This window comes from Sinocyclocheilus anshuiensis, unplaced genomic scaffold, assembly GCF_001515605.1.
Source record: "Sinocyclocheilus anshuiensis isolate Anshui unplaced genomic scaffold, SAMN03320099.WGS_v1.1 scaffold918, whole genome shotgun sequence".
NCBI classification, from domain to species: domain Eukaryota; kingdom Metazoa; phylum Chordata; class Actinopteri; order Cypriniformes; family Cyprinidae; genus Sinocyclocheilus; species Sinocyclocheilus anshuiensis.
Genome location: NW_015540946.1, coordinates 1,135,343 through 1,151,341, shown reverse-complemented (window position 1 = coordinate 1,151,341; position 15,999 = coordinate 1,135,343). Strand labels below are relative to the sequence as shown.

Genomic DNA, 15,999 nt, shown 5'->3' with positions numbered 1-15,999 from the left:
TTGCTGAACACATCCTGGAACGCCTGGTAGTCAGATGGGATTGTACACTTCACCTGAGGCTCAGGGCTTTCGACGAGGGTGGAACATACTTGGATTTGCGAAGATTTTTTGAGCGGCTTGGGAATTGAGGACAGACAGTTCTGGAAACCGGACTCGCTCCAGCAAGTGATTTCACAAGGATCCCATCTGACTTCTGGAGAATGCTGGTTGAGGCAGGGGCGTCCCAGGATGATATCCACGTGGGTCCCTCCAGTACCAGAAATGAGATGGTTTCCTCGTGCAGACATACAACTCTCAACGTCAGAGGGGGAGCTCGATAATTAACCTTTCCACGCCCAAGTGGCTTTCCTTGAATCGTTTCGACTCAGAGCTCCTGGGGCTGCCGCTTACGGGTCTCACGGGGCAGTTCCTGATGAAATGATCCGGGGAGGCACAGTACAGACACAGTCCAGTGTCTGGACTGTGCACGCTCCATGCGGGATAATCGAGCGGAGTCCATTTGCATGGGTTCTGGTACTGAGGGACCGGGAGCTGGTGAGGCGATAAGGTGTTGCGAAATGCGGGAGGCGCGCTGCATGAAGTTTTCCAGTCCCACGTTGTCGTCATAGATCGCCATCTAGGCGCGTATGCAGGGATTGAGCCCCAGGCGAAAAGCACTCAGCAGTGCGGCCTCATTCCATCCGCTGGTGGCGGCAAGCATGCGGAACGCCAGAGTATATTCGTCAATAGATGATGCACCGTGACGTAATCACAGGAGTTGGTCTTGTGCGGACAGCCTTCCAGCGGCAACACCGAAGACCTCCTTGAAATGGTTGGAGAAAGCTTCATTGGAGTTAATAATGAAACTTTGGGCATTCCAGATCGCCTTCGCCCACAGCAACACTTTGCCACTTAACAGGGAGATGAGAAATGCTACCTTTGATTGCTCGGTGGTGAACCTCTGTGGCTGCATCTCAATGAAGAGAGACTTGGAGCATGTCCGCTGCAGCAAGAGGCTGGGGCTCCATGACGTGCGTTTCAGTCCTGGTCCAGTCTTCTGTCACGACACAGGCTAGGAGACACCGAGGTAAGTGGTCAAACAAGGGTTTTTATTGACAGAGACTATGGAGTGAACCAGGAGGTGACGAGGTGAGTGTAGCATACAGTGACAAGGTACAGAGGGCTTAGCTTGCAGTGACAGTTCTTTGCTTTCTTGCAGGAATAACGTGGAGCGGTGGAGAAACTGGAACGTCTGAGGTAAGGAAACACGCAGGTAATTAGCAAGAGAGTCAGGCTAGGTTCAAGGTTGTGAATGGTAGACCGGACAAAGAGCCTGTGTGTGGTGAGCACTAATAAAGGGGAGCTTGATGAGCTACAGCAGGCGCGGGGAATTAGAATGCAGGTGATTGTGATCTTGTGAACGTCGGTGCTGGTGACTGTGTTGACTGTGGTGACTGAAGTGACTGTGACTCTCTGACATTTACTTGGAATAACACTTAAAAAAACTGATTTTGTATTGTACACAATACAGTTCAAGCCTATTTATTATGCAATGAAAACTACCATATCTCATCACTTGACAGATATTTATTTTTTTCTTATTTTTACCAGCCTACTGCGTTTACTTCCATTCCACTTCATAATAAATAACAACATTAAAAAAAGCAATGAAGCGGTTTAGCTGCTTTGTTTATTCTGTATTATAGAAAAATAGGTACAGTTTTCAGTGCTGTTTTTGATTAGACAGGACTTTGCATTTAACTGCAGCATGAATTGACTTCCAAGTCTGGCTTTTGTCATGTTTCTTGAGAGTTTGGACCTTGAACTGTCAGTTTGATTTGATGTGGAAAATGATTAAATGCCCTTGTAATCAAACAAACTGTAGATCCGGTTTTGCTGTAACACTTACAGCACTGTAATAAGTTAAAATTACATGTGGAACACAATACATTTTTGGTAACACTTTACAATAAGCTGTCACTTGTTAACATTAGTTAATGTATTAACTATCATGAACTAACAATGAACAATACATTTGTTACAGTATTTATTAATCGTTATTAATGTTAATAGTTATTCATTGCTTGATCATGTTAGTTCACAGTACATTAACTAATGTTAACAAATACAACTTTTGATTTTAATAATGTATTAGTAAATGTTGAAATTAACTAAGATCAATAAATTCTCTAGAAGTATTGTTCATGGTTAGTTCATGTTAAGTAATGCGGTTAACTACTGTTAACTAATTAACCTTATTGTAAAGTGTTACCCACTTTTCTCACAGTGTGTGTTCAGATAATAACAACTCTACTGGCCAATTGGCTAGGTTTTCCCCTGTGCAGGGCAGAATGCAGACACCCCTCAAATTTTCATAACGGGCATTATCCTGAAAGTGTAGGAAACTTGAAGTGACTGCCAGTCATTTCAGGTGCGAGAACTGATAAGCAGTTTCTCAATTAGTAGAACATAGACTTCAAACCGAGCCAGTTGATTTAGTCAATCACGTTTTAGCTTTAGCTACAACCTACAAATTCACACTCCGTTTACCACATTCAAGTGATTTTGCTGTGGTTACATAGATCAGAAGCAAGTGTGTGAGGTTATCTTTGCAACCAGATTCATCGCATGCAAATTACTTGTAAGGGCTGCGCTATGTCTATTTTTCTGCACTAAACTTAGCAATAAACACATTGAAAATAATACACTATACACATGTTTGTTAACATGATCTCAGAGTATGTTTTTATTAACCTTTTCAAGCAGTGAATTATTCACCCACTGCTTTAAAGCAGATGTATTGGTTTGATTCAATGTAAACACACAATGGCAGGAGGCACAACCACTTTAAATTTAGTAGATTTTACTTAAAACAGGTGATTAAATGAAACTTGAGTAAATTAGACTGTTAATTTATTTACAAAATAACAATTTAAAATGTATTAAAATACCTACATGCATATTTACTTTTGAGTTGGAAATATAGGCAAGATATGCCCATGACACACACACACACACACACAAACATGGTTTCCGGGTTAAAGGTATACGGAATGGATTTTTAGTTTTTTTTTTGATGATGCATTTGTGCCTTTATTAACAACATAATTTAAGAAAATATATTTTTAATTATTTAATGCATTTAATTATAATACTAGACCTTACCTTGCCTGGACATTAATTAAAACAACTAGTCAACACTAGGGGGTTTCTAATACAGCTGCTACAAGAGTGACTTTCATATCCATCACTCTGTTTTTTTTTCTTCCACTTTTTGAAAGTCAATAGAAATGCAAGAGGGCTTCTTTTTTTTTTTTTAGGCAAGCAGAAAGGCAAAAATAATATCTACAGACTCCTGCGTACCTCAAAAGGCATTTATTCTGCTCTTACTTCTGCATTACAAAACTAGAATTGTGAAAAGATGTCCATATGTAATGAAGGGCACATGCAAGGTTGTGGTGCAAGGTTATCATAACCATTCAGAGTGAGTACAAAAAACAGCTGACACATAGATCACCATTTTAAGTTATTTAAAGTGCATTTAGATTTGTGAGCTAAAATTGTGAAGTCTGACTGGGTGAGTTGTTTACTTTGTCATTTTTTTTGCCCATTTCCACCAGTTTGATGTGATTTCTTTTGTTTGCAGATAATAATATTTTTTTTTTTTAAGATTTCATTGACACAGTATCAGCCATTCATAGTGATATGGAGGCACTGCCTACTGTCACATGACTTTTCACCTGCATTTAAGTGTGTAAATATTCATTTCTATCCTGACAATTACTTTGTCATACCATTTTTGAAAAAAGTGCCCCGCATATGCTAGATGCACGCTCTCATTGGATTATTTTTATAAGATGACTTACAAATTTAAAAGTCTTGGAAATAATGTGACAGTTATTATACCAAGGCCATTTGAATTGAACTAAATGGTACAAAGGTGGGGACGGAATTAAGACAGGAAAAAAATGAGAGAGGGGTAGCAGTGACAGATAAAACGAGACAAGGTCTGATTTACACACTAACGAAAAGACTGAGTTCGCTGGGTGATTGGTGGTGCAATTTTGAAGAGGATCTTGAGGAGAGCAGTCCCAGAGGACTGAAAGCCTCCGGCTATCTGAAGCCTGGCTCCACAACCTTTCTTTCTCCCTTTTACACATATCAGTAACTTAACCGTAATGTACCTGGCCTGAATTGCCAGCTTGAACTCAACAGAAATTTAAGACATTTAAGAAGTATTAAAATGCTTTTGTAATTGATTTTATAACTTGCATATTGCCTTTATTTCACAAGCATAAAGAATTTGCTTTTTTTTTTACCCCTTCTTATGAATTGTTCATGTTAAAATGTTTTGTCTGGTAAACCAAAATATGTGCATCATGTAGAAACATCTAAATTAAATGATTTTATTCTATTCAGAAATATTATTTAACATGAATATAAATGAGGTTACCCCAAGAAAAATTAGAATTTGACTGCACTTTTTACAGTATACAAATAATATTATACTACTAAAAATGCTAAAAATATTTTAGACATTTTCTTGCAGTATTATAATATATTAAATAAACAGTGTTAATCTGATAAAATAATTCTGGGATAGCTCTGCGTAAGATTGCACTTGCCATATGTTCATCGCTGTACTGAGTCCAATGCAGTTTGCTATTTTATTCTCAGACATTTATGTATTTTCCATTTTTAGAAAAACCATTTGCTACACTGAATGAGATTTCATGTTGCTCTGAGAATGCAGTTTTTATGTGATGCAGCAGCAATATGCTGTTTCCTGAAGCACTCTGACCCTATGCAGACATTCTGCACATCACAACCCTTCAAAAACTACAGATGCGTTGTTTGTATCCTCAACAAAAAAATCCTCAATTCATAGAAAATGGGGCACCAATCAGAAATGTGTCTCAGGACTGGAATTGTTTGACAACTTGATTAAAAAATTCCTTGAGACAATAAGATGAGATTTACTTTGCTCAATCATACATAAGCTCTCTGGGAAAAGGTGGTTTGAGGTCTTGTGGTTTGTTTGTTCGTGCACAATGCATTTTGTGTTAAATGAACGGCAAGGTTGTGTGTCTTTACCATTGGGAAAAGAGCGACTGGTCATTACAGTCATTGTCTTCACACACGTAAGGAGGCTTTTCACAAAGCCTGGAGCAGGAATATGGCCGCTTTGTTTCAGAATGATGATTACAATACAAATGAGGATTATTTCAATATAAATGAGGATTATTTCAATGTTTGCGTCTTTTTCATACTCACTTGAGGAAAGAATCTCTCCGTCTCGCTCTTTTAATTCTCTGTTGGTCTTAATGATCTGCTGCAGATGCTGTGTGTAGTGGCCTCTTGCAGAGAAACTGACTGAAATGCGGCATGATATTGAATTTCAAATCAAACTCTTCTATTTGCAGCATAAACACAGTGGGTGGTTTGACAATTTGTGCCATCTTTCATTCATAAAGTCACATTCAGTATTAATCACAAAGGTGAAATACTCATCCACAGCGTGTTGATCTTAATCGATTTCAGAACAGTTCAGGTCAATAAGCCATGACTTAGGCTGTGGGAATGTGTCAGAGACTGTTTCAGCATGACTTCACTGGCTACATAAATACATTATATTTTTATAGGTCAGGTATTTTTATAGGTATATTGTTTTAGTGACCCTGGAATTCCCCTTTACAACCCCAAGACTCCCTCAGAATGCAACACTTCACCTTTTATTTTTATAGATTTCCTTTAAGCTCATTCAAATATTGATATGTGACATAAATTTTTCTCAAGAATTGACAAAAGCTGTTTGAAATGTATTGACTTTCCATAAGAATCCTTGATGAGTGTGGCCATCATCATTTGGCAGATTTCTTCACTGTCTCCGTTTTCAGAAGAGTCTCACATGAAATTGCTAGTGCAGAATCTGGCTCTTTCTTCTTTTTCTTGATTTGAAACCACATCTTCATTTGTAATGAGTGGTTTGGGACTACAGCTGCAGAAATAAATCACATTGCCACCATATTTTTTATTTTATTTTTGTGACATTTATCATTTATTTTTATGTTTTGTGAAGGAACGTGACAAGCAAATCACATTTAATGTAAGTATATTAGGATTCTGTCTCTGTCTCTCGCATTATTTCCTTTCTCCGGCCTGCGACCTCTACGTTCATGAGCAATGCCTATTCATGTGGCATTTTAACTTCTCATTATTCATCTGCCTTTTCTTCACTTATATATTTCATCTGCTGTTCCTGCATATCCGAGAGGTCTGTACATGTGAGCTGGAGATACAAGCTAATTGGAAGCACTACTACAGACTGCAGTGCACTGCTGCACTAGTGACAGATCAGAATTTAAATATCATCTTTGTGTCAGTAAGATCATAACAGTTAGATTAGAATTGGTGTTTGTTTTGTTGCATCAAAAGCAGGTGTTTGCCAGTTCTTAGGTGGCTTAACTTACAACCTTGGCACAGTAACACACACACACACAAATTTACTTAGCTATGTAAATGTGAACATTCCATAGACATCTACTGTTTTTATATACAGGTTATAAGTACTTTAACCTAACCCTCACTGAACATTTTCTGCATTTTTTTTTGTTGCACAAATGAAGGCTTTTTCTCAGAAACACTTCTCTCATTCTCAAACACACTGTAAAAAATGAGTTGTTGAGAAAGGTCGATTATTACGGTTTAAAAAAAATGCTTACAGTTTTTGAAACTATGGCTCAATTTCTCACTCACAAACTCTACGCACAAAACCACAAAACACATACACAACATGCAAAATGTCACATATCTTTCAAAAGCAAACACTTCTTTTAAAACTATTTTAATGTACCATTTAACTATTTAAATGTAAAACACTACTCTTGTGTGTCTTTTGATTGTTCAGAGTGCAATGGACAGGAGTTTGTCATAGCACTCACACATACATACATATGCTCATTTACATGTATATACAGTATGTATGTACAACTGATGAATTTTACACAGTTATGCAACTGAACTGAATCAATATTGAACTGATTTGGGTTGTATAATGACACTATTGACTTGTTAGAGCTGCTTTACAGCAGAATTGGAATTTGATACTATTGTGAAGCTGCTGTGAAACAATCTATATTGTATAGCATTTTATAAAGTTGACGTTCTGACTTGGCTTGTATGCATATTCAGTGTGTGTGTGTGTGCGCGTGTATATATGTGTGTGTGTGTGTGTATATACAGTGTATATACAGTGTATATATATACATACACACATACACATATACACACACATATATACAATATAACAAAGAGTGAAAAATTTAAGGGGGTCTGAATACTTTCCGTACCCACTGTATATACATATACATGTGTGTGTATATATATACATATACATGTGTGTATATATATACATATACACGTGTGTGTGTATATATATACATATACACGTGTGTGTGTGTATATATATAAATATACACGTGTGTGTGTGTATATATATAAATATATATATACACACACACACACACACATAACTTGTATACACATTTACATATACATTTTTTAAAGAAAAATATTATATTTTGAGTGAACAGATCAACATTTCAAAAAAGCATCTACTAATTAAATTTTTTGTGAGATATATGCATAAAACAATGGGGGGGGGAATCAATAAATGGAAAACATTTACTTCATAGCAGTTTCTCAGGTTGCTTATTAAGATTATATTATCTTATATATAGATTATATATCTTTCCTAGAAATCAAAATGGATAATGCAGAAAAATAGCTTTTTTTCCGCAGCAAATCAATGAATGTTCAATAATGAGTCAATATGTTTAGCTTCAATAATCTTCCTGATGCCTGTGTTAAACAGTGTTTGAAGTGATTGCTCTCTTGAGTATGATGTCTGTGAATGATCACACCTGGGAATCCCAGTGGATCAGAAACTAAATTTGTTTGATGATCTGAAACATTAAAGTGTGACAAACATGCAAAAAAAAAAAGAAATCAGGAAGGGGGCCAAAACTTTATATATATATATATAGTATGTGTGTGTGTGTGTGTGTGTGTGTACTGTACACTCTCTCACACACACACACACACACACACAGTATATAATCATATTTATATACACTGTAAACAGAAATGCAAGGGGGTAAAAATAATTTCTTTCTCAAAACACTGAGTTTTGATTTCTAAGTGAACAAATTATGTGTTTTCACACATGATCACTGGGTGTAGGTCATCAGTAAATGATCATGGCATTTAAATTACAATATTTCCCAAATTAAACAAAAGAGCTGTTAGTTTTGAATGACGTGTGTAATGTAGAGAACTGTGTTTAGGGTTTTGCAAAAAGTTTGTTATCGCAAATAGCAAACTTGAGTTTAAAGCTTGTAATGTGCTTGTAGTTTTGCAGACTTGGTCTAAAGATTAGATATATTACTGTTTCAATGAGTGGGCCTCAAGTACCACTTTTAGTGTCTAAGCAATTAAAAAAAAAACTAATTATAATTATTAAAAATTATACACTACTACTACTAATTAATAGTCCTCAGCAACTGTTTTGTTTATGCTATTTAATTGAATTTGTTTGGTCATTAAATGATAAATGTCTAATTTAACTAATAAATTCTTATCAAATCAACTAAAGACATTTTGTTCAGAAAATTATCAATTAGTAATTCTAGAAATATGAATTTACAATCTTTTAATTTACATATAACCTAACTGTCAATTTGGTTGCTGAAGGAGAAAATATCTTTTAAATCAAAGATATCTTGTGCGATAATTTTAAGAAGAGTCCAGAAGAGTCACAGCATGATTAAAGTTAGCAAATAACAAAACAATAATCCTGAAGCAGTAACTGCTAAGTAATTTACTTATGCTGCAATGCATGCTGGGAGCTTTTTACAAATTAGCAACATTCAATATGAAATAGTTTTTTCAGACGGCTCTGTTAGGCTAGTTTGGGAGTCGATGGTTGGTCTGACATATTTCGAAGAAGATTCTATGTAATTCAAAGATTAATTTAGTATCTGTGAAAAGCATTAAGCTGGATAAAATGTAATTGCTTTTATTTACAGTGCACTGTTATGTTACTACACACAGCTGTGTGTTCTGACCAGTTGGTAGGGCCATTGGGTTTTTTTAGGGGTCTCTGTTGGTCAGGCCAGATTGAGGTTGCAGTGCGACTCGAAGCCTTTGTTCTGAGAAGATGAAACACTTCCTGAGCCAGGTGACGCTCAGAGCAGCATCTTTTTATCAATATATTTTTTTCTCTCTTTTCAATTTGTTTTGAAGAGCTTTTGAATACTCTCACAAGGCTGAAGAATTGCGGAGTGAAAGCAGGATGACAGTGGAAAGCAAAGCAACAGAAATTGCTTCATCTCTACACAGGTTCACGCTCTCACTCTGACATAAAAAATAAGTTGCTGGAAAATTGCTTAAAATTAGGGTCATAGGTATTACCATGAGTCTGATAGCTTCCTTTAGTTCTCTGTATCATGTGAGTGGCCAAGTACAACCTTTTCAGTCTGTAATGAAAAAGTCATGTTGTATTATATTTCTGAGTCAAGGAATAAAAGAAACAGCACATCCTCTTAAGATATTTAATTTTTCTTAAAAATTTGCAAATGTCTATAATAAAACATGTTTTTGACCGTACTCATAAGAGACAGACAGTGCCCAAAATAAATATTCATCATAGATTGTATGATTTATTGATATGCTGATGTTGTTTGTTCACTTTTAAAATTTTATTTCCAAGCTGCATATACAGTACATTTAATGATCATATCTTGTTGTTTCCTTGTTTGTTCAAGGATGCTGTGCTGCAGTATTCTATTCATGAATAGACCAGCAAACAATATAAACTTAATATCTCCATGCAATAATTATACAACATGATCAGTTTTACACAACAGGATCTAAGGATGAGATTTCAGCTACCGTCATAATGCCCAAATTCCTGTTTGTGGTATTCTGCATTTTACCATGAGAAACCCTGTGCCTATTCATGACGTAATGCAATCTGGTATGAAGTAGGTTAGAAACAGGGAGGAGATGAGACATAAATCATTCTACCTCTGGAAGGAATGACCTGGTTGCCTGTTAACAATTACATTTAACCAGTATAAAATATCCTATTACATAACCTCAGAATACATCACCTCTAAATGTTGGCCTACTTCATGAAGACAAATGATTAAAATTATATTTATGAGAAAATCCAAAGGTGTTTTGTACACTTTTATGGTCAGAATCAGTAACCTTAACCTGGATATGTCAATATTTCACAAATTTTAGATATATGAATATAATATCTAATGATTTGTGTGTGATCTTTAACCCTAGAGTGCATTCAGAGGATTAGTCATTTGACTGAAATAATGTTTCTTGTGGTTTCTAATGCTTGACATTAGTTTTGTAGATAAATATGAATTAAGCATATGGACTGGAGAGTGAAGGAAAAGCAGACAAGAAGTGTCTCACGTGGATCCCAATTCAATAGGCTGCTATTAAAAGCATCCCAGGTGGCACCTCATGAGAGAATGCCAATAGTGTGCAGAGCTGTGATCCAAGGAAGGTTGGCTACTTTGACAAATCTAGAGTATAGAATTTTTTGTGTAACAAGCCATGGACAGAAAGGCGCAAAGATAATGTGCTTATCCTGTCTGCCAGGATTATAGCTACATCATCTGCAAAAGTGGCCAGCAAATTGACATCTCACATTAAAACATATAATATATAGGCCGACATTAACATACAAATACTTATACTGAATTTAATATTTTACTGTACGTGTACATGGCAAGTGAACAAATTATTTAAAAAAAAAGATTAAATTAAGATATTTAATTATGCTTAAAATGACGATAAAAATAGAATGCATTTTGTTTTAAGAAAACCACTTCGGGTCAATAAGTGTCATGTGGCCCACTTTATGCATTCCTGTCAGTTTTGAGTTTATTATTACTCCAGCGTCGATCAAAGAGTGAACAAATTCCCTTTAAAAATCTTTTGTGTGCTTACTGTGACATTCAGATGGATAATTTGTAGGGCTCTTTGGCGCAAATCCTCGTTTTACATTTGTAAAAAAAACGTCTTATAAGTCGAAGTGTTATGAAGTGAAAACAGTATTTATGCTTTGCCGATGTAACGATTAAAATACCGTAAGCGCTCGAGCGGCGTACTGTTGCCATGGATACCACCTTAGCGAACTGTCCGCAAACGTCTTTTTTTCCCCTTTTTTGTTGTGGGAGGCAAAAATGCGATAGGCCTACTTTTTGGTTACTGAGAAGTAGTTTGATTTCCTTTCTGATATGTAAAATTAAACCTGTTCCGCGTACTTTGTAATACCACTAATAATTAGTTTTGGCTTCATTTGAGGAGGTAATGGCCTTGGTTTAAAAAAAAACAACCCAACCCCACTGAGTCATTCATTAATAATTTGGCCTGGGATTCCCTCGCACTCCATGAGTCCCGTGGAGGTGAATGGTGTGATAGTGTCCAGGGAAATCTCCCCGTCGCACTCAAACTGTCCGATGTTGGGTAAGAGCATGTTTTTGTGGTTGCGGGACACGTTCGAGGTAACCGAATCCTTATCGAACGGCAGACTGGGCTCCTCTCTAGGGATCGGCATCTGAACGGCCAGCGGTTGCGCTTCCTTCTGAAGCGTCGTGTCATGGTGATACGACACCAGCTCGTTACTGAAATTCACCGCCTCCACTGTGGTGCTGGGGAACATTTTATTGCAACCCAAAATCGAGGAGAACGCTTTCCTGAAGTCCGCGTTAAAGGCATAAATAACGGGATTGAGGGAGGAATTGGCCCAGCCGAACCACACGAAGATGGTGAAGGTAGTGTCACTCACGCACTGGCAGAAGGGCACCATGCAGTTGAGCACGAAAAACGGCAGCCAACAGAACACAAAGACCCCCATAATGATCGATAGTGTTTTTAAAACTTTGGTCTCTTTCTTGAAAGTGGTTTTCAGCGAGTTCTCGTTGGAGCAGTCGTTGGACTGGTGGTGGTTTTGCGCGTGCTCCGCTGCCCTCTCCAAAGAGGAGATCCTGCGGATCTGTGTTTGCGCAATACGGAATATCCTCGTGTACGTGGCGATCATGATGATCACGGGGATGTAGAAACTTATCAGCGAAGACGAGATGGCATACGTCCGGTTCAGGTTGGCTTTGCAGTTGTCGCTGTAGTCGGTGCCGTTACCCGCTGCGCCCTCCTCATCTTCCTCAGCCATGTGCCAGTTGAGCTGGACCGGGATAAAAGAGATGAGGATGGACAGGGTCCACGCCACTCCGATCATCATGAAAGCCACCCGGTGGGTCATCTTGCGCTCGTATCGGAACGGGCTCGCTATGGCCCAGTAGCGGTCCACGCTGATGATGCACAGGTTGAGGATGGACGCGGTGGAGCACATGATGTCAAAGGCGATCCAGATGCCGCAAAACCGGCCGAAGAGCCAAGTGCCCGCCACCGCGGATATTGCCTCCCATGGCATCACCAGGACGGCTACAAAGAGATCAGAAACGGCCAGAGAAATGACGAAAAAGTTGGTCACTTTGGAGCGGAGGTGCCTGAATTTGACCACGGCGGCACACACGAGCGTATTCCCTAACAGCGTGGAGACGATGAGAAGGAAGAGCACGAAACCCAGCAGAGCGCGCACGCTGTTCTGCCCGTCTCCATCCTCTCGCTCCTGCGCTCCTTGCGCGCGGTCCTGCGTGTGGTTTGTAACGTTTTCCATCTCTAACAACATATCCGTTTGTATCGCATCTGACCAAATCGCTTCATAATGGCCAGTTACCTTGTTTTAGGATACGCTTTATGAGTGACCGGTCCGATATCCAGCTCTGTCCCATGTTGGCAAGTTGGGAAAACTGCGTCCGTCCCCGGTGCTGAGCGCGTGGAATGACCCACATTCATGCGCTGGTGCGTCTCGCTCGAGAAGTTCTCGCTTTGTGATTGGTTTATGTCCACTCCGCTGAGTCCGTGTGATCCACACCAGCATTCATTCCCTCCAAATGACTAACTATAGTTGCCAATTAACCTGAAATCTAATTTCACCAAGTCTGCAGAAATTACATACAGAAAGCACTGTCTACAATAACATTTTACAAACGATAAGTAACATAGCACATTTTGACAAATGGTAACAACTGACAGTGCAAACAGATATTGCAACAACAACAACAATATATGTAACAATTACACATTTAATAATTAAATATAATAATTTATGTTCAAGTTGCAAAGTTCTGCATGTCGTTGATTCCTAATGACCACAGAAGGATTCAGTAACATTAAGAATTCAACGACATGTTTAATGAAATTAATCTATGACAAGTCAGTTGTTGAAGTGAAGTTAAAAGGCATGACTGACTGATTGATTGACTGACAGATTGATTGATTGATTTGTTTTATGTTATTGTTGTTTTATGTTTGCCTAAAGATACAAATAATGCACCTTTAAATCGTCATTTGATATTTTTATTTTAGGAAAATATGTTAAATTATGATGTTATGAAATGTACCATTTTATGTTAACGTTATGTTTATGTTATGTCAGGGCTGGACGATATGGCCAAAATATCAAATAAATGCAGGCTTGGTGAGCAGAAGATAATTCTTTAAGAAACATTAAAAATCTTGCAGTTCAAAAACCTTTGACTGGTAGTGTAGGCTGATTATTCTTATAGATAGAAACGTGCATTAACCAGGATAACGAGTATGAAACATGCTCCGAGTTGCTTCAGAAAACAAAAAAATAGAGCAACAACAAAAGCATGTTGCTGGAAATGGGTTTATTATTGAAAATGCAAACTGATTGTCTGCCAGCAGGAGGCGCTGTGAGAGCGGTGGAACTAACGGTTTCTCCAGTAATGGCTGTAAACAAAGCAGCTCCGCTCATGAACGCTACTTTATCAGATAAAAATACCATCTAAACTATTCTGAAGACAGTCGGTTCCCTTCAGAGATACATTCATATAAAACACCCGCGACGCGTTTTGATTTTGAAACGTGCAGTGCTCATGTTTATTCAACGAAGTCAAACGCCACAAATAAATCAATGTATGGGAAACACTGGTAATGTATATCGAAATATCGGAAATGCGTTTAAAAATCATATCACCGTTATTGAAAAAAATTATATCGCGATACATATTGATATTGAATTATTGTCCAGCCCTATGTTATGTTAATTTTTACATATAACTTATAGTGCAACATGATTGGCAGTAATGCAGTTAAGACTGTATATGTCTTGTTTAAAGAAGTTTAAAAGTCTGAAAAGCTGCACTATTCTGTCATAGAGATACATACATACAGTGTTTGTGAATGGCAGCTGCATACGTGTCAAGCTGCATTTTCTTCTAGTTTTGGTTTTAAGTTTCCCAGTCTATTCACTGAGGAACTCCTCTTTATTCAACTGTCAAACGTGTTACTGGATACTGCAATATTTTTTCTGCAGTAATGGTATAGTGCACTGAAATTGAATGATTGTTCAAAGTATTTAAAAAATACTCACAGGAACCCAGTAGGGATGGGCATGATTAATCGACGATCGATAATTGATCGTTAAGAATTTCGTCGATCACGTTAATTTGTTATCGATTAATCTAATGCATTTTTTTTTATCTAATTCAGGTTGCCTGAGTCTTGAAGCAATTAAATGAATTTCACTGTGTGGCAGCAATTAAACATTTTACCACCAGGGTGCAATATTTGACACCATACTCGGTTATCTGTGATCTTCCGTTTTGATTTCAAAAGAATAATCATGAAGAGGTCACGGCGAAGTGTGGCGTGGGACCATTTTGATTTAAAAAGCGAAATAGTTCACTGCAAACATTGCGATGCCGTGTATAAGTACAACACGGCCACGACTCAAATGATGTACCACTTAAACAAAGTGCATCCGTCCCTGGTTAATGTCGGTGGCGGTGCATCCTGCTCTCAGTCTCAACCTAGCATCAAGTCGGCGTTAGCACGGACTCGGAACTGTGATGCACAACGAGCAGAGAAAATTACCCAAGGGATCTGCAAGTTCATTGAGATGGATATTCTGCCCTTAAGTATTGTTGAGGGCAATGGTTTTCGAGAACTGATACATTTATTGGAACCAGCATATCAAATTCCATCACGACGTACCATCACTAGACTGATATGTCAACATATTCTGTTACACCAAATACACAAAATAATGATCTTTAAAAAAGCATCATATGACCCCTTTAACTTTTCCCCCAAATGTGTTCTGTTACATCACTTAGACATTGAGAGAACTGAGCTCATTAATGTTAATGCAATGGCTAAGAATAATGCATCTTAATGAATAAAATCCAGCCTTCATGTTATACTCAGGAAATAACACAGCAGATATTTTTATTTTATGAATGCTAAGCCAGAAGTCTACATTCTCTAATTATATGAATTTAAGGCGAACTACATCCTTTTTGAACAAAAGAAAGCTTACACAAGAAGGTCTCTCATGGATTTTAAATAACAATGCACCATAGACGTGTGTCACATTACATTCCTTGAGTACATTTAGGGGAACTCCAGCAACATAAAATAACAATCCTTTTTTTAGTATCTGTGTATCTGTGATAAGTATCTGTGGATACTAGGAACTTCAAATTAGTGAAATTCCAAACATACATAAAGGGTTTAACAATTGTAAAACGTAATACTGCAGATGTTTAGTTGTTAAATGTATTGATTATTCTTGTTACAGATCCCTAAACCCATAAGGCTTGTGAAATGCCGCCCTCTAGTGGTCATTTTGACGATAGATAGATAGATAGATAGATAGATTGATTGATTGATTGATTGATTGATTGTTGACGATAGATAGATAGATAGATAGATAGATAGATAGATTGATTGATTGATTGATTGATTGATTGTTGACGATAGATAGATAGATAGATAGATAGATAGATAGATTGATTGATTGATTGATTGATTGATTGTTGACGATAGATAGATAGATAGATAGAT

At 37.5% G+C, this 15,999-nt stretch overlaps 1 protein-coding gene across 1 annotated transcript; it reads right to left on the bottom strand.

The window, feature by feature from the left end:
* Nucleotides 1-11,416: 11,416 nt before the first annotated feature.
* On the bottom strand, nt 11,417-12,754 carry LOC107689819 (D(1C) dopamine receptor-like). Its single transcript, XM_016487984.1, has one exon. It carries the CDS (start codon nt 12,752-12,754, stop codon nt 11,417-11,419), a length of 1,338 nt encoding a protein of 445 aa, XP_016343470.1.
* Nucleotides 12,755-15,999: the final 3,245 nt, after the last annotated feature.

Bases quoted from the DNA above. Each gene is read 5' to 3' on its own strand.
- LOC107689819 (XM_016487984.1), bottom strand. From the start codon at position 12,754: ATGTTGTTAGAGATGGAAAACGTTACAAACCACACGCAGGACCGCGCG.